At 40.7% G+C, this 20,723-nt stretch overlaps 1 protein-coding gene across 1 annotated transcript; it reads right to left on the reverse strand.

The window, feature by feature from the left end:
- Positions 1-503: 503 nt before the first annotated feature.
- Positions 504-18,970, reverse strand: LOC149298886 (leucine-rich repeat, immunoglobulin-like domain and transmembrane domain-containing protein 1). Its single transcript, XM_089486979.1, is given in 5 exon segments — positions 504-1,250; positions 1,295-1,509; positions 6,178-6,483; positions 8,906-9,372; positions 18,849-18,970. Coding segments are annotated over 5 exon segments (1,857 nt in total).
- Positions 18,971-20,723: the final 1,753 nt, after the last annotated feature.

The raw sequence follows: 20,723 nt of genomic DNA on the forward strand, positions 1-20,723 counted from the left end.
TCTCTTTACCCCCCTATATCTCTCTCTCTTCTTCTCTCTCTCTCTCTCTCCCTTTCTCCCCATCTTTATCTCTCTCCCCCTATCTTTCTCTTCTCATCTCTCTCCCTTTCTCCCTATCGTTCTCTCTCTAACCCCATCTCTCTTTCTCTCTACCCATCTCCTCCAACTCTTTCTCTCTCCCTCTCTCTATCTCATCCTCCATCTCTCTCTCATCCTTCATCTCTCTCTCTCTCATCCTCCATCTCTCTCTCTCATCCTCCATCTCTCTCTCTCTCATCTCCATCTTTCTCTCTCTCATCCCCATCTCTCTGGCATCTCTCTTTCAATCTCTTGAGTACTATAACAGACAATTTTATTATCCAGGAGCATTGCTGTAGCACTATGGCGTACGTTGACAATATCTCCATAGAAGTAGTGAGCTGGCACATTGTGTAGTTAAGAGTATATGTTTGACAGAAACAATCACAATGGTACTGCTACTCATAAAATTTAGATTAACTGCATTAACAAAAGAACTCATTTGGCTGTCCTGCTTTTGGTATTGCCTCAGAATCCACACTTGAACGGGCCGATAACAGTCTGTTAGATTCATCAAGATGGTTTCTGGTCAGATATTCCTCGCCAGTCACCTTTGTTTTGGCTGTTGCAGACAGACTCTCGAATGTCACATAAGAGTCCTGTATGTCCCTTGATTTACGTCCCAAGCCTTTTTTGCATCTTCTTTTTAAAGCACCACAGCAGACCACCAAGGTTAGAGGTACAGCTATAATACAGGCCACACTAATAACCACAACATTGATCAGTTTTTGGGTTCCACCTGCAGTGGCAGCTTCATCTGTGGAAAAGATAATACATTGCTCCTTTCTAGGTATTATACCTTTTACAGAGACACAGGCAATGTACTTGGTTTGAGGGATCAATCCATCAATTGTGATCTTAGTCTTACCAGGGTCAACATTAATCCTTTTCATCTCTGTTTTTCCAAATATTGCATAGAGGACGCTAAAAATGGTAACATTTTTGGCAAGGGGTGCTTTCCATGCCAAAGACACACTGTGGTCTGTATCTCCAATTACCTTCACACCTCTTACCAACCATTCACTTCCGGGTGCCTTAGTTGGTGAGATTTGAGATCTCATGTCTGTACCTGAAACTGGATTCATATTCTGAACATTCTTGTTAAGAGCGTCATTGTTGCTATTTGTTCTATATTTCTGCTTGTCTTGGCTGATTTCTGTTAAAAGATACCTGTCTAATGGAAAAAAGACAATAGAAAAGTATTTTGAAAAAATAATTGTATTTTCCAGTCTGAATACCACTACTTTTCCATCTACATACCATTGTCATTGGGTTCATCTGTGGTGTTTGTGTCTGTGACTAGTACAGAGATAAAGGCCTCCGTCATCCCCAGAATGTTTTTTGCTTTACATATATACTCTCCAGTATCTTTAGAGGACACATTTGGTAACTTTAAAATGGACCAGCTCATTCCATCACTTTCCTGCTGAACTACAAAGAACAACAGAAAAAACAAGTTCAAAAAATTCAGATCAAAATCTCCAGCTCATATATTGACATATTTGACAGTTGTGTTGCTTTGGATTGAAGCAATCATATATTCCTTAAAGGGACACTACAGCCATCATTTGCACTTTAATGCATAAGGTAGTTGAGAGGTCATGTCAAATATATGTGGTGGCCCCTTTCCCCACCAGCCCCAGCTATTTTCTGTGCAGGTAATTGTTCATCTGTTCTATACATAATGGTAACAAGCTCTAGCCCTGGTTCAGTAATATGTTGTAGGTTAAATGAGGACCCCCAGTGCATAAGTACCAAAAGAGCTCTCATTGTATTTAATGCTTAAAACAGCCAATCAATGGTGAGAATGGTCAAATCATGAAGGGGGGTAGGAATCATAACCCGGGAAATGCATTAGGGGAAAGCAACAAGGAAGAATGCCACCTCTCTTCTCTTCCCTTATTTCACAGTATGTGGATTTTTGTTTTTCATTTTGTATTATTTTGGATGACTATAGGATGGAGAGATAAAGAGAGAGGTTGGGGTAGACTGAAATGCTGAATTTTCACCAAATAATACTATTCTCTGTAATTGCATACATAAGTAAAAATGTGACGCTTCTTGGAGTTTGTATATTTTATAGTTTTTTGGGCCTATTTAGTAATTAGCATGCAATCCTTAACTCAACTGACTACTAACACTTGCAAAACAACTAGTGAGTTGTCTGTGAACGTATTCCTGTGACAAATTTTTACAAAAGTTCACATAGAACTCGCATGCGTTCACCGGTGTGTCATAATGTATAAGCTGAAAACCCAGAATCCTTGCTACATATACAACGATCTGCCATAACATTATGACCACTTGCCTAATATTGTGAAGGTCCCCCTTTTGCTGCCAAAACAGCCCTGACCCGTCAAGGAATGGGCTCCACTAGACCTCTGAAGGTGTGTTGTGGTGTCTGGCACCAAGACGTTAGCAGCAGATCCTTTAACTCCTGTAAGTTGTGAGGTGGGACCCCCATGGACTGGACTCGATTGGATTGCGATCAGGGAAATCTGGTGACCAAGCCAACACCTTGAACTCATTGTTGCATTCCGCAAACCATTCCTGAACTACTTTTGCTTTATGGCAGGGCGCATTGTCCTGCTGAAAGAGGCCAATGCAACCAGGGAATACTGTGTCCATGAAAGGGTTACATGGTCTGCAACAATGCTTAGGTAGGTGGTACGTGTCACATGTAACATACACATGAAAGGAAGGACCCAAGGTTTTCCTGCTGAACATTGCCTCCGCCTGCTTGCCTTCTTCCTATAGTGCATCCTGGTGCCATGTGTTCTCCAGGTAAGTGACACACACACACGCAGCCATTCACGTGATGTAAAAGAAAACGTGATTCATTAGACCAGGCCACCTTCTTTAATTGCTCCATGGTCAAGGCAGTTTTGGGGATGCTCTAATCCAGTCGTCTAGCCATCACAATTTGGCCCTTGCTTCTAACACATCAACTTTAAGGATGAAACTTGCTACCTAATATATCCCATCCACTGACAAGTGCTATGATAAAAAGATTATCAGTGTTATTCAGTGATAGTAGTGTTATGGCTGATCGGTGTATCTCATTTATCAAAAGTAAATACACAAGTACCCGCTATTAACGAAGAGGGGTCCAACAATTGCCACCATCTCTTTTTTGGGGGAGAGGATAATGAAATAAATATGGGGGTTGTATGCCACTTTATACCCCCATCCCCTGCTATTATGGATATGGGAGTTAAATTTTCTAAGACCCCTACCAGCTATGCAGCCTTCTCACCTCCATCTTGTTCCCAATGGGATGAGGGTTAATTTAAGTAATTAATCCTACCCTCACCATCCTCTGCCTATTGTAGTCAGAAAGGTAAAAATAAATAAAGTACCCTCCTCCTCCCACCATCCTTGTCCTCTGAGATGGAGAGGGGCTAAGTGAAATAAAAATCTACCCCTGAGTCTCTCTAGTAGGAGGCACCCACCAGTAAGGAAAAAAGGTCACCTCCTGGAATGATCCCTAAAGTCCGCAATCTTCCATTTGTCGACCTATGAAAGGGGGCATTTAAGTCACAGGCAAATAGCAAATTTGAAAATGCAGGCAGTTCACAAATTCTCTATCTCACAAACACTTGCATCTCCTTTTTTTCACTTTTGCTAGTATTAATGCAAGTTTCCATTAGTGATTTTGCCAACAGGAAACTTGCGGCCATCTTGTGTGGCGCGGCTACACTAAAGGCCACAATCGTCAACTCAAGCCAGAGGATACAGGACCGAAAAGAAGAGAACATGGGAAGCCACCACAGGATGGAAGTCTTCCCTGACTGTGATGCTCTCACATGACTCTGTTAAGTTGTCCCAAGAGTGGAATACCTGATGGGAGCCAAGGGGGAGGCAAAAATCCTTTCTCCAGCCCTGTTGGCATGTTAAGTTGTTCAATAAGCTATATTGCAGCAATGACAAAAATTGCTTGCAACAAAATATGTTTAGATTAGACTTGTGCATTTGTATTCTGGCAAACAGAGGGGTGGGGACAGTTAAGCTCTATGAGGGGCCTATGACCCTGAAGGCAAAGCCCCTTAGCTTTACCAACCTAATAAACAGTAATTCAAATTGGAGAGGAGACTCCTGTTTTGCTATCAAACCGTAAGAAACATCAGCAAAGTGTGGCAGGCTTTAGGGTAATAGGAATAGAACATGTAGTAATAATTAGACTTGTGCATTCGTATTCGGGCCAACATGAAAACGAACACGAAGGGTGCGTTTTCGTTGTTCCGCCCGAATACCAAAGAAACAAACATGGCAGCGGCAAAACGTATACGAAGAGGAACACATACAACATGAAGAATCTTCGTATTCGTCTTTGTTTACTAAGCTCCCTGGTCCCTTCCCCATCTAGCTTACGCAGCATCGCAGGGGTTGATGGGAGCGGAAATCCGTAAGTTCGCCGTCAGGTGTTAAAGGGCCATGCGAGCGACTCTATTGGCAACTGCACCTCATTGGTTGATGGCAGAGGAGCTCCCTGCCGGCAACCAGTAGAGTTGTTCGTACAGACCTTCAACTCTTGGACCAGGGTGACCAATGGTCAGGAGTTAAAGGTCTTTATGAGAGACTCTACTGGTCGTTTGTATGGACCGTTAACTCCTGGAGCAGGAGCCCGGGCGGAGTTTAACCGTCAGTAGTTAAAGGTCGGTACGAGCGACTCTAATTGTCACCCGTACAGACATTTAACTCCTGGAGTGTACGAGTTTCGGCACCAGGATTTTAAAAGTCTGTATGAGCGACTCGATTGGTCACCAGCAGGGGGCTCCTCTACCATCAACCAATGAAGCCCAGGTGCGACCTACCGGCAATCAGTAGAGTTGCTCGTACGGACCTTTAAAATCCTGGTGCCAAAGCTGCTGCGTAGTGCGTACCGCGTTAACCTCGTATTAACCCCTTCTACAAAAAACGGCAAAAAACAAACACGAACAATAGACACTAATATTCGCCTGAAGTACACCCTTACTGCATCCATAGGAATTAAGATGCTACGTAGCAGACAGACACTGCTAATCAAATGCCCTTGGTTTATTGATCATCAGCAAGTGTGATCACCTCTACAAAAGGCAGACTTTTAGCAGTTTGCTCGCCTGGAGCAGTCAGGTATATGTTAACACAATGCCAAGGAGAAAAGGCATCAGCAATGATCTTAGAGAAGCAATTGTTGCTGCCCATTAACCAGGGAAGGGTTATAGGGCCATTTCCAAACAATTTGAAGTCCATAATTCTACAGGGAAAAAGTGGAAAACATTCAGGACTTTTGCCAATCTTCTCAGGAGTAGAGTTCCCAGCTAATGTACCCCAAGGTCAGACAATGCAATGCTCAGAGTGGTTGCAAAAAACCCAAGAGCTACATCTCAGACTCTACAGGTCTCAGCATGTTAAATGTTAAAGTTAGTAAGTATGTATGGTTTGTTTGGAAGGAGAAAGCCTCTTCTGTAAAAAGAGCATGGCAGCACAGCTCGTTTGCAATATTGCATCGGAAGAAACCACAAGACTTCTGGAACAATGTCCTTTGAGCAGACAAAACCAAAGTGGAGATGTTTGGCCATAAGCTGTCATATTTGGCAAACACCAAACCCAGCATATCAGCACAAACACTTCATACCAACTGTCAAGGACGGTGTTGGAGGGGTGATGATCTGGGCATGTTTTGCAGCCACAGGACCTGGGAACATTGCAGTCAGTGACTCGACATGAACTCCTCTCTATACCAATGTATTCTAGAGTCAAATGTGAGGCCATTTGTCCAACAGCTAAAGCTTAGCTGAAAAGCTTGGGTCATGCAACAGGACAATGATCCCAAGCACACTAGCAAATATGGGCTACAAGAGCCAAAGTCTGTGGGCAGGGCAGATGGTACACGGATGGGGTAAGACGGGAAGGGCAATGAAGTATAGATAATACACAGCACACATATAGAAATGGAATACATCATAAAAACGGTAACTGATCAGACATGGCATTATTTAACCTCAGATGGTCACAATAACTGTTATGGATGGCACTTATTAACCAAGGGCCGTCACACTGTATATTATATGGGAATTAATGTATACAATTCCTGACATGTATATTTCCATAACTGACCTGTTCCATTAATTTGACAGCCATCGCTTCTCCTCCAGCTAAGAACGGGGATGGGAATACCCATAGTGCCACACTTCAGTAACACTGTGCTGCCAACCATCGTCTTAAATTTCTCCACAGATGTGTGTATCACTGGGCTTTGACATTTTTTCAACTCCACCTGGCTAAAAAGCACACCAGCGAGACTCTGGGGGGAAAAGCATTTTAGTCGGGGCTCTATGAATGCTACTGAGGGAGACTTGAAGTTCAAAAAGTGAACCATTTCATACAAGCGGCAATCACACAGCCAAGGGTTGTCCTGAAGACCTGCAAACATAAAATAAATATATATCTGTCTGTAAAGATGCCAATGTTCTATGTGTTTTTCAAATGTTATAGAGAAGAGCGTTCGTACAAGAACACAGTTATATGACAAAAAGGTTCAACATAAGGCTGTTATTCTGTATTCTAAAAATTAGAGAAATAATGCACAATTCAGACTAAGTTACTGCTATATATGTTTTAGCAGATGCATACAAATATAGTAGAAACACATTGCTGACTGTTATGCTGTAAACATCCTAAGCTGTGGCATATTTACCCTTGAAGCTGCCCTAGGCCTAACCTAGAACAGTGCTACCAGCTGCCCCTCCATGTTGCTGCCCTCTGGAGAGTGCTGGGATATTCAATAATATTTCCAATATTTCCTGAAGCATAAAAAGAGAGTGGTTGAATTTTCCAGCCAGTTACATGAAGGATTAATGTGCCTGGAAAAATTCAGAACCAACAATGTGGAGAAGCATTTTGATTGGACAGGAACTAGAACCAGCCAATAAATGCGTGTAAGGGAGGGTCTTCATTACATAAGGAAAGTACATATCTTTATCAAAGGCATATACTTTTTCCACATTGGAAGTTGAACAAGATGTCATGTATATTTGTATTTGCCGAATGTATTAGAGGTGGGTTGGCCAGCCATACAGATGGACAAACTGAGCATTGCAGGGGTCAGGTCATGGCCCAGATCTTTGACCCCATGTAAAAGGCAAGTTGCCCCATGTTTTGGACATGCACAATGACACTGGATGTGGATATGCAAGACAAATGAAATACTTGCCCATCCATAACTGGACATTTCAAGGGACCAGTGAATGCACAATACTGATTGTGAAGCCCTGACTCTGAGCATATTCTTACAAATTAATTCCCAAGAAACACCCAGAACCTACTAAAAAGTGGTGGATTTCTTGCTTACATGTTTTGACCTATGTTATTTTTCTTTTTCCCACAATTGTAATAGTGCTATGGAATCTCCTAGCAATCTCTAAATACATGTCATATGTATTACTGAAGATTGCTATAAGATAAAATCTACAGAATAAATATATTACCTCTTCCCTTTACTGCTAGGGTGATATACTTATAAAATATACAGTGACAAGAAAACGTAAATTTGTAATTACCTAGTTTTCTGCATTACTTGTTCATATTGTTCTACATCTAATTTAAGTATAGAGAAATACAATGTGCTTAAGCTAATAACACAAAAACAATCATAATCTTTCATGACTTTATTGAACACATCCATTAAACATTCACAGTGCTTCTTTTCTTCCCTAGCTCCATCTCTGAATTTTAAACTGTAGTATTATGTGTTGGAAGCAATATTTTAGTGGTTTTTCTCATTACTGATTGTTAGTATATATGTTGTATGTATTTTTCTTGTCCTTTTTCTACAAAAGATAATTTAAAAAAAAAAACCCATTCACAGTGCTAGTGGGAAATGTAAGTGAACCTTTGGATTTAATAACTGATTGAAGCTGCTTCGGCAGCAATGACCTCAAACAAGCAACAAGCAACAATTCCTCTTTGCAGAACTGCTTAAGCTTGGCCATATTCTTAGGGTGTCTGGTGTGACCGGCTCTCTTCAGGTCATTCCACAGCATCTCTAATTGTTTAAGGTCTGGCCTCTGGGTCACTCCAAGAGGTGGATTTTATTTTTTAAGGCATTTTGTAGTAGATTTACTTTGATATTTAGAGTAATTGTCCTGCTGAATTATATCGCTTCTACAGAACTTCAGTTGGTGAACATCCACCCTTACATTATCTTGTTTGATACCTTAATAAACTTGTCAATTCATTGTCCCCTTGATGATGTCAAGCTGCCCAGGCCCCGAGGCAGCAAAGCAGCCTAAAATCAAGATGCTCCCACCACCATACTTCCTGATTGAGATGATGTTTGCATGTTTGTATGCGTTGCCCACTTTTTCCATACGTAGTGGTGTGAAGATCATAATTTAAGACAAATGTATACATAAATGCTGGTAACTGCACAGGTTTTCTTACATTTTCTTGCCACTGTAAATGGTATAAAAGTAAACTTTGTTATACTTGGGGAAAACTGGATTGCTTTTCCCCAAGTATGCTGTCAATTCAAACCTTGTATAAACAGCCTTTTTAGCATGCTGTTCTGCAATATGTGCCATTTTTATACTAGTATAATTAAATAAAATCAGAATTTTTTATTCTACTATATCCTAGGCCATATGTAAAAGACTGGTTGGTATCATGTACAACCTATACTTGCGCATCTGAACTGCTACATCTCCCCAAAAGTACAGCAAAAGTGTTAACATGACACCTGTCCAATTTTTAATACCCTTGACGTTTGAAAGTGCTCCACCTAAGAGAGAATCAGAAATTACAGGAATACAATCACCACAGAATTCCCATTGACATTATTACTTACCAAGAATAAGTGTAGAATGGTCATTAGAGAGGTATGAAGCCGAGTGAAGATTCAGCCAGGATGTAATAAGTTCCTGGGGAAGGGTAATGAGTTTGTTGCTGGAAAAATCTAAGTATGTAATGTTCTTCATGTAACGGGCTGCATCTTTAGGTACAGTGGAGAGTTCATTGTTGTGTAAATCCAGCAGCCTTAGGTGAGGAGTATTGGCAAGAGCTTCCCATGGGAAAGAGGTTAGGGCATTGCCATCCAATCTTAACTCCTGAAGTTTATTCAGCCCTTGTAATGTGATCATGCTTAGTCTCACCACAGAGTTGTAGGGCATCCACAAAAACTCTAGGTTGGAAAGAAGGTGGAAAGCTTCTCCTTGTACCCATTTAATTGAAGTTTTCTCAATGCGAAGTTTAAATGTGTCTACTGGGATATTCACTGGTGTTGAAGTCATTTCAGGATCATCGCAAATTACTTCTCTGCTTAAGTAAACAAGGAATAAACATGTTATCATACAATTCAAATAGGTATGTCACGCAACTATGCTGAAAAATGTATATTATAACTGTTACTTAATATATTTTTATAATACTTGCCACACAGTCAATATCACAATCTAGAACCTCAGATAATACCTGCTTGAAATTTAAAAAAATGCTTTATACATCACAATGTGGGACTGCCAACGTGTGTGCCAATTGTAGCCTTGCCTAGAGAGATGTGATTTAAATGTTGTTACCAATTGAATCCTCCCTATCTTACATTTATGATCCACCTACAGAGACATTTATTTTTCTGAGGATGTTAGTCCTTTCTAGCAAGTACCCACTGGACTTCTCCGTCTTAACCATTTTGGGAGACTACTTGAAGTGTTTTTTGTATTCTACCATTCGACATGTATCCACCAGGGTGCCTAAAGTTTCAACCACAACATTTACATCCTAACTGAACTCATTCTGTTCTCCTTTGGCTTTTTATAAATTCCCTTTCTGTAAATATATTTGGATATTACTTGATAATTCACACTGAGCATGTTTTTAGGCACATATGTCTCAAGCAACTGAGCCTCTTGTAACTTGGCTGTACTTGCAACCCGTATGCTGAACATTACAAGTCCTTCCGTATATTAAGGTAATATTTTGGAAATAATACAACAGATATTGAAATCCATATGGAGATAAATCACTCAGCAAAGTAAAAATGATTAGGCTCCATGTGCTTGGGAATTACTTCATGGTAAGCAAATAAAGCTTATGGTAAATCTACCATCAAGATTATCAACGGGGAATGACGTTGTGACGGACCGACCAGGGACCTCAGGTTGTCCCTCTCCGCCAAGAGCGACTTCTCCCTTCAGGACAATAATTCCCAGCAATTCTTCGGCAATATCCCCAAGCAAAGTAAAGGGATATCGCTATCCAGTACCCAAATAACCAGGCAAGACTAGTCTTTAGGTACAACAAGAGGAGAACTGATTTATTTCAGACACAGACAGCTGATATATCCAGCAAAACACACATTAACATAAAAGAAGATATTGGGATACAAACCGCCCCCTTAATCTGCATCCCAGAGACAACAGGGGCAGTAAAGGGATTAACAATACAAAAGGATACAGACGCCACTAAAATAAGGAATACACATTGTCTTGATTAGATTATCTCCCAGACCTTAGTGTGCTGTGTAAAGAGTTAGGAAATAAGGAAATAATAAAATAAATTTTTATTAATAACACACAAAAGGATAACATGGCACTCTTTACCCGGGCCCATAGTCTGTAGTAAGGAGGCTGGCACTCAGTCCCCTCCAGGAGCTCATGGCACGGAGGCTCCCTGTGACATTTCTCCCCCATCGCAAAGAAACTAACACAGGAGGAGACCCAAGACGGGATGACTCTGAAGTTAGTCAGTCCATCCCGTCCCAACTGGTCCCCTAGCCCAATTGCCCCTACAAGTGCAGTGCTCACCCGGCCAAACTCTGCCTCTCCCGATGAACATACCAGCTGCTGGAGAGAAGTGCCGACTACCCCTTCTCCCTGGAGTGTACTCAGCCGCTGGGGAGTAATGCCACCTGCATCCCCTCCCTGGTGATCTTGCTGGAGGGATGGGCCGGTTGCACAGGTTCTCAGGCACTTGCTCAGCTGTTGAGGAGTGACGGTGCCTGCGTCCCCTCCCTGGTGCTCCTGTTGCCACTGGGGAGGAAGGACAGTTTCTTCCGCTCCCGGACTTATGAGCTGCCGCTGGGGAGACTGGCCGGCTGCGCCATCTCCCATGCACTCACTCAGCCGCTGGGGAGTTATGCCACCTGCACCCCCTCCCTGGTGCTCCTGCCGCTGGGGAGATGGGCCGGCTGTGCCGTCTCCCAGGCCATCTTGGGAGGGAGGATGATATCCTCAGCTCCCTCAATTGGGATCTGCCGCTTTTGGCTATGGGCACTAACTATGAGTATGGGTATGCTAAAAAGCACACTATGAAATCTTACTGGGCACAAATCCAGTATTTTCAACCTCATTTGCCAAAATAATGAGCAGATATCTTATACTGGTCAGATTAATGCACATTAAAGACAACACAAAGTGCTTACCGGCCCATGAGCCCAATTATGACAAATTATATAACATTTGTGCCCTTATTACTTGTTTTTAGGTACATTTTGCTATAATGTATATCCTGGAACTAAAATTAGTTCACAAATCCCTAATCAAATGCATAAGCAGACTGGGGTACCCTTAAAGAGGTCCAGACTTGGTGGTGATGTCTGCCAGTGCCAGTGCAAAAGTGCAAATCACAGGGCCCAGAGAAGGTGTAAAATAATTAAATGAGCAAATGAGGGGTTGACGTTTTTTGATCAACTACTTTAGTCATATTTAATTATGTAATGCAGATAGCAAGGAACAAAATAAAAATTTGACATTTTTGCCCATATGGTCTAAAACCATACCGTTTTTTAGAAAACCTCACAAAAAAAGATGGGAAAATGTACAGTGTGTGTAAATCAAGAGAAATAGACAGACTCAACTTTGTATTGTATTGACTGTCCTTTAAAGTCTGGGCTTTGCGTTTAATTTACGCTCATTCTATAAAAATTTGATTCATCCCTATTTGGAAAGTTACTGAGGCAAGCCCTGGTAAAAACTCAATGAATTGGAATGATTCAGAGTCTCTCCTTAGTGCAGTCAAGCGGTGTACGAGATTGTGTAGACTACAATCCGCAACAGAATATGTAAAGAAAAAAAAACATGACAGTACTCTTGATAACAGTGATGAGCATGTTCCAATTTTTACCCTGCAATGTCCAAAAAGCATTGCATAAATGTGGGATTTTGCTATAGTCAAGGGGTGTTGATGAATACAAATCAGGTTTTGCCACATATTCGCAAAAAAAAAGAATGGAAAAATTTGTAGGTGGATTTGAAAAATGCGTGTCCATCCATAAATTTGGATGATGTGGAATCAGCTGCACAAAACACGTCAAATGCCCCAAGGAAAATTATCCTAGTCTAACTTAAAAAATATAGTTTATGGGGTTAAATTGAAATATTGGACCTCAAATGAAACATGTAAAAAAAATCAGATGCCTGAGTGAACCTTTTTTAAAGTTCAAATTACTGTATCGTTCTTGTTCATATTGCATGCATCACTTAAATATTAACAGTGTGGGTTGGAGAAAGTATGTGAACCCCTAGGCTAATGACTTCAGCAATAGCTACTTGGATACAGGAGTTAGCAAAACTGGAGTCCAGTCAATGAAACAGGATTGGAGGTGTGTGTTGGAGCTAAAAAACTCAAATGTATTGAGTCTGGTATTCTCTAGAAGCATCTGCTGATATGAACTATGCCTCACAAAAAAGAAATCTCATAAAACCTACAATCAGAGTCTACATATTCATCAGTCCATAGTTAGACATATTATTTGTAAATGGAGATGATTTAGTACTGTGGCTACTCTTCCTGGGCACTCACCATAGAATATCCTCACCCTGTAAAGCTACAGCAAGTGGTTCACCCAAAGTGCCGCGAACAGGGGCTAGGCAATCCCAACAGTGAGGAGGCTCTGGTATAGGTAGAGTAGGTTGAGTAGGCTGGCAGACCAAGCAAATCTAATAGTTAGCAGAGAACTTTGGCTTAGGGCACAATTCGGTTAATTAGAGATTTCCAAAATCAGCATGGAATCTAAAGCTGGTCAACAAATAAGGCAAGGTCATACACGGCGCAGGTAAGCAGACTAGCCGGGGTCATACACGAAGCTGGATGCAAAGTACCAAATCATCAAGCAACAGTAGGTCAAAAACAAGCCAAGAATTACATGATACACTTCAGGGTATCAGTGGAATTAAATTCTGGATTTTTAAATCCTCACCAATCACCTCACTGAGCCCTATGAGGGCGTGACTGCTGCCTACAAACTTTAGTAGCGAGGTGTCCCCTGACTCGCTCTGGGACAGCGTTCACTGCGGACTGATCTCGGGAGGAGGATCATCCTGCATGCTGGGCAGAGGTGAGTGAGGCAGAGGATGGATGCCTGCGGGTACCCGAGTCCCAGGGTTTGTGGGAGGGACAGGCAGACTAAGGTCACCGGAGCCCTGAGGGGCACATGTGACACCTATCATATGCAAAACATAGAACAGGCATGGAGTCCATGGCAGCACACCTTGGTGGAAGCCTCTGCTCTGCTTTGTTCCAAGAGCAACTTGATGAAACTAAGATTGAATTGTTTGTGAAGAACATGCAGCACTAACTTGAACTAAGAGCAATATAGTGGCGCTTTCATTGATGTCCTCTCCCCCACTGGGGGTTAGAGGACGTAACTGCAAGTGCCGCCATTTTGGCGTAAAGTTTCTGCCGGGTTATATTCGTGGAAATGTGTATGTTGGCAGTGACATTAGGGAAACGTGAGAGAATGAATGTGAATGAGTGTGAGAGATTGATGTGGACACCAGACAAGTTTTGTTCCCAAATTAAAAGTGGCCTTACTTTTTCAGCCAAACTGAATGGGTAGGGAAAGAAATTTGTTGACCAAAAAAGAATTGCCAAAAAACGGAAGAAACTTGTCTGAATAGTTTTTGGCCTATTTGCACACTGTTTACTGTTTAATAACTGCATTTTGTATTTGCATTTTGTATTTATGTTATGTTAAAATTAGTTGGATGCAGTAGCATACCTAGTGGGGGGAGCGATCCACCCCGAGTGCCACTCATCGGGGGGGTGCCACCACGCCGACACCCTTCTACATACGGACAGAGGAGCAGGCTCATTTGGGGAGATCAAGGATCTCCCTCTAACCAGTTTAAAGTCAATCAAGGGAGCAGTCTGTTAATGCAGACCTCCAATCCTGCTCCCTTGCGATGCGTGCGGCAACTGCTGCTGTGCACCGGGATCTTCTATCATATCCCAGTGGACAACACTAAAGCCACGCCCACTGCCTTCCGCGCTCACTGCACCGGAAGGACACAGATGAAGAGGAACGAAGAGGAGGAGGAAAAGGAGCTGTAGCCGGAAAAGTCACAGTGACAGAGGAAAGGTACGTAAACATAGAGTGAAAGTGAGAGTGGATTAGTAAATGTGTAAGAGTCATGGGTGTTATGCTGCAGCCTGTACCACTGCCAATGTCTTGTTCATTATATAATTATGGGAGTTATGCTCTAAAGTACATCATAACTCCCATCACTAAATAGGAGAAATCATAAAGGGACAACTGTAAGGTACACCATCACAGGGCTCTGGAGTAGTGGAAATGTGTTCACTGGAATGATGAATCACGCTTCACAGGCGAATCTGGGTTTGGCAGCTGCCAGGAGAAAAGTGCCTACCGTAAGGTTTAGTAAAGGAGAGATAATTGTCTGGGTCTGTGTTTAGGTTGTGGGCTAGGCCCCGCATACAAAGACATTTTTGACAATTCCAACTTTGTGGCATCAGTTTGGGGAAGGCATTGTCCTGTTCCAGCATGACATAAGGCAAATTCCATTGAAACATGGTTTGACAAGTTAAGTATGGAGGAACTCAAGTGGCCGCCACAGAGCCCTGACCTTAACCTCATTGAACACCTCAATACTTGACCTCACAATACCTTTTGGCGGAATAGGCACAAATTCATTCACTCCAAAATCTTGTGGAAAGCCACAGAGGAGGAAAGGAAACTCCATATTAATGCCTGTGGTTTTGGAATGGGAAGTCCAATAAGCTCATATAAGTTTGATGGACAGTGTCAACATATTTTTGGTCATTTTGTGTACATACACATCATATATATATCACATCATCGTTTGACGGCATTCAAGTATATACAACCCTTTCATAAGGTTAATATTGCATACAAACGTTTTATCAAATGGAAACATATTGGACAACAGATTTTGTTTGGACAATACACCCTTGTTAAAATGTGTATTTGTATTCAATGGAATTTTAAATGAAGTATATAAGCAAAAGTACTAATATCAACATTAAATGTGGCACAATTTGAAATGCAGCTGATGTATAAGCTCTTCAGAATGAATGTCATGTACGTGGGCTAGATGCCAAAATAGCCAGAGACTCACAGCAATTAGAATTAACAGAAGTCTTATTTATACTAAGTACCTATCCTGCTGTTCTTGATCTTCGAGTAATTAATAAATTAAGTCATCACATTTTTTTTAATTCCCATAGCATGATCTTTAATGGGATTAGTGGTTGTTGCATGCCCATGTGACCTGTTCACCCAGCATTCGGTGGTGCATATACTTAAAGTAGATTAACTGCACATAACATGTTGGACATTAATATATATTATTTTTATTCACGAAGGCACAATTGCTGTTGTATTTTACTTTACAAACACCATAAAACTGACAATGTTACTGAATGGTGATGGTGTTTCCATTTGCTTTTCTGTGTATAACACTCTTGGTTGCATCAGGCTAACCGCAGGGTGACTTTGAAACATGTGTGTGCTCCCAAATATTGATTGTTATCTTACACCAACCTATTGAAGTTGTACCTTTAGACTAACAGGAGGAGCTAAAAGGTGGTACGGTGTGCTGTTCAAGAAATAAGCAGATAAGTGATATGTGAGGATTTCTGAACTATAAGTTAAGGTTTAGAGGGAGTAAAAAGCAATTGTTTATTAGGGAAACATATAGCCTTTTTATCCTGTATGAATCAAAGGAGGGAAATAAAACAGACAGATACCAAATAAACAAGACAATCAATAAAGGGCTTACATAAAGGGATCAATGAATATCAGTGGGCATGTTTAAAGAACTGCAGAATAAGCAAGGCTTGTCACCCCTTTCCCTCTATACACTACCATAAAGTCCCCAGTGGTGGTCGCCAGTGGTGTTGCAAATGTATTCCTGTGTATGACCTTGGCTACATTCTCGATCCTGACTTGTGTATCAGACCCCGGCGTGTCCCTGACTTGCCTACCCTCCAATTCGTGTGCCCTGCCAGAGGGCTTCCAAGCCGTGTGCCCTGCAAGAGGGCTTCCAAGCCGTGTGTCCTGCCAGAGGGCTTCTAAGCCATGCTCCTGCCATGTGCCCTACCAGAGGGCCTCCAGCCATGCTCCTGCCGTGTGCCCTACCAGAGGGCCTCCAGCCATGCTCCTGCCATGTGCCCTGCCAGAGGGCCTCCAGCCGTGCTCCTGCCATGTGCCCTGCCAGAGGGCCTCCAGCCGTACGCCCTGCCAGAGGGCTTCCAGCTGTGCTCCAACCTATTGCCTTGCCAGTGTGCTTCCAGTTTCCTGCCTGCACTGAGCTTGTCACCCCAAATTTATATCCTGCTTGTGCTCAGAACAGCTATAGGTGGTGCCCAAGAGAAAGATTAAAGTGGCCTACAGCCATGCTCTGAACCTGCCCCTGTATCGAGACTCCTACCTGATCCGGCACTCAGTGTCCTTACATGTGCCCACTGCTATTCGTAGCCTTTCAGGAACAAAGGACAAATTATTACCTTTTATATACTTCAAAGTGGAACTCTTGGTATATTCCCTCACTCAAATCACCACTGTGATGAAGCATGGCCCATACTGTGTCTGTAATTTACTCAATAAGGAACTGGCCACTTGAAAGAAAGATTTTTCTAACATGTCTCTGAACTCAGCAATTTTATTGTCTGTGTCAAGCTGTATTATATCACCTCACCCAGTAAAGTTTCAGGGCTTTAAAACACAGAGGCAAGCTATAGGCACTGAATTATACCCATAACATGTAAAGGAAGAAGAGCACTTGTGAAAATAAACAAAAGGCAAATTTAAACCACAGCATGGTGGAACACCAAGACAAAGCACAATTTTGATTTGATAATTTCACTTAAGGGTGCTGTTCACACATTAGGTGCACTGTCTACAATGATAAGCAAATAATGAGTTCTTGTTGTTTTCTTTCCTCTAATTTTTACTTTTAAAAAAGCTTTTCAGTTTCTAGGGAACAACCTACCAAAGCCTGCTTTGTCTGAATGAGAAAACATTTTACATGATTAAAGAATTGTTTCTGGGAAGGGGTTGGACATTTAACAGCACTAGGAATGAAGTCCATTTCTAGAGTTAGTGATAAAAGTGTTACATTTGCAATATCTGGTACAGCACCTTAAAATTAATTCTGTGTTTTTAAAAAAAATTCTGTTTAACTTTTTATTATCTATTTTTTCAATTTTTATAAGAAATTGTATCTTTTTGATATGATCTAAGTGTTTATTTTTACCCTTTAATATTAAAAAGAAGATGATATAAAAATTAGGAACCACTTGATCCACTATGTAAGAACATTATATAATGAAACAATAGGTTAACCAAATATATGTAAAGATTCAGAAAACCTCTGATGAACAATAACAAGTATTACAATCTAATTCGCTAATTATTATTCTAAATGCTGTGAGACAGTTGTTATGTAAACAGCTAATCTAAATTTAATGATAATGGTTAAAATAGTCTGTTACTATTTCTGTTTTTGAAACCAAAGGACATAGTAACACCAATGCATAAGGCACAAAGTTAAATAAGAAAATATGAAACACGTTAATCCATTGTACAGCACTACAGAATTTGAAGGCGCTATATAAAAAAATAAATAACAATAATAATTGTTAAAGCCTTCATAGGTTACACAACATATAAAATGCATGTTGGGTTATATCATTAATTTTTTACCATTTTTACTTTTTAATATAGTTATATAAAAAGTGCATATCCTAGGTTTTCAATATTTTTTTAATATGTAGTTTTTATTAACGAAAGAATTACAGAATGTTTATTTATTTTTTAAAATCCATGTTTATCTTGTGATTCACAAAGATTTAACGATATCATATGTTTGTGAAACCAAAGGTCACAGTAACACCCATGCATAAATCACAAAGTTGAATAAGAAAATATGAAACATGTTAATTATTGTGAAAGCCTTCATAGTTTCCACAATATATAAAATGCATGTTGGGTTATATCATTTTTTTTGCCATTTTTACTTTTTAATATACTTTAGTTATATAAAAAGTGCATATCCTAGATTTCCAATATTTTTTTAATAGATATTATTAAAAAAAGAAGATACAGAATTTTTTTTTAAAAAATCCATGTTTATCTACTGATTGGCACATTAAATGGGCATTTAGATATTCAATATCGCCTCTTCCAAATTCTTTCAAGGAAGCTTGTACCTCCTTCCTAGATTTATCACAAAAATGTTATATAGTTTGTTTTTCTGTATTATATAAATACATTATTATTAATTACTTTCTCTCTATCCTTTGCTCTTCTGTTAATTATGTAGCCTGCATATAGTGCAGACGGCTTCTTTCTTTGAAATCAGATTACTATGCGCTCACAAGTTAATCCTTTGGCACATAAACAGCCTGTGTAAATTGATTTAATATATATATATATATATATTGATTTGATACACGTTTCAAACCTAATTAAGAATTTAAATTGCATTCAGAAAGATAAGACACTAACGTGTTGTTTCGGAGAATGCACATACCTGGATTTTGTTCCATCACTTAGTGAGTAAAATGAGCAGCTGCATTGAGATGGGCAGGATAAACAAACAAAGGGTAGACTCCCCAATACTAGGCAGCAGACGATGCCCACAGTGATCAACATGGTGACCTAAACATGAGTTGGAACTTCTTGCACAGAATGGTATTTTCTGCATCTGGTCATATCGTCCGATTCTAGTTGACGAGTGATGCTTTAGCAGCGGCTCAGTGCATCAGATAAAATAGGATACGCAAGGGGATTAGTGTGGGGACTTTGGTTATTTTCCTGTTGCTGTGTATTGCTTCCTGGAACGTCAGAGAGCAGCCTGTCTATGAGGTGCAGCTAAAAGAGGTTATTTTTTTAAACAATATCTCCATGGAAAAATAAAATAATTTAACTGCACTAATCTGAACAAAATATTACTAAGATTTGTTCAAGAAAATGTGTATAGGCCTGCACCAAGAGAAAGACTACTGATAGAAATAGAGGGAAAAAGTATAGAAGGAAAAAGAGAACAGAAGATATTTTATATAGGCTGCTAAAACACCTTATTGGAGCAGTTTCCTATTGCTCCTAAAAAAAAATGCAGTAATGGATATAATAGATGGTAGTGCTAAGGAAACGTTCATTTTGTAAAAAATTTTTTACAATTTTTCTACAAAGTTGCAGTTTATTTAAAATACAGAGTACAATAATATAAAATGTAGTTGTAATAAAAAAAATGATATCCACATAAATTCTTCAACTTAAGTATATATATGTACTGGTAGCAGTAAGTTGTCAAAATAATTCCTGCACTGGCAGATTAGTAGGACTGATTTTCCCCAATATTATAGAAGTTTTTTTAAAAAAAAGATTCCGCCAGATAAGGAATATTGAAAGAGGAGCAGCAGCAGTAGTAGTAGAGCACTGGCAAATGATACAGACATTTTATTAAAAAAGGTTCCTGTCATGGAAGCTTTTGTGCCCTAGGCTCCTGGAGGGACCTGCAGGCCAGCCTCCTCCTTACAAACTATGGGCCCTGGCCTTGGAAGGGGTTCTGGTTTTGGGGAGATCAGTACAGAGTTTCCCCAATTACTAGAGACTTTGAAAGACTGTGGAGCTTGGATATGGATTTGGGGTACCTGTGTTTTAGGAGGGGGTTTTCTATGTGGTGTGTTACTCTCTATCAGGTGAGGACTTACAGGACAAAGAATTCCATGGCCACTATTTCACCAAGATCTGATATCCAGTTGGTTTCAGCCAGAAGTCAGGAAACGCCCATATTTACCATCCTCCTCACAGACCCCCTACTGGGCTTAGGTGGGCCGAGTGCAAATACTGAGCTGTGTGCATAGGAAGGCCTCATAGAGAACTATGTGTGGTTTGCTGTGACTATTGTATGTAAATTACCCCCGTGTACTGTTTATATACTGATGTGTTTTCAACAAAACTCACTCCTGTTTTCACCTCAACATTGGTTCTGTCTAATGCTTGGGGTGGGCTGCTGTAATAACCCACTGTCCTCTTACGGACAGTACATGCTTTGAATACACTAAGCTAGCCACAGTGCCAGCGCAGCTCTGGTGCACCGGCATCCCCCTTCTCTCTAAAATGCTGGTTCTGTCCGGTGCCGAAGGGGTTATCCGCTGGTGTGTTGGCAGAAGAAAGCGCAGCTTGGTGGGAGTACCCAGTCAGGGTACAGGATGTCACGTTACAGTTCCCCCAGAGTAAGGACAATAAAAGAGGTGCAGCAGCTGCAGTTGTAGTGGGGCACTGGGCAGGCAGACACATGCAGCCCCTTGGAGCAAGACTGAATTTCCTCAATATTATGTATTCTATATATTATAATGCATAGTTTTGTAACCATTTATTTATTCATCAGTGAAGAATAATA

This window comes from Sceloporus occidentalis, unplaced genomic scaffold, assembly GCF_023333645.1.
Source record: "Sceloporus occidentalis isolate IW3139 unplaced genomic scaffold, rSceOcc1.0.p SCAF_30, whole genome shotgun sequence".
Lineage (NCBI taxonomy): Eukaryota > Metazoa > Chordata > Lepidosauria > Squamata > Phrynosomatidae > Sceloporus > Sceloporus occidentalis.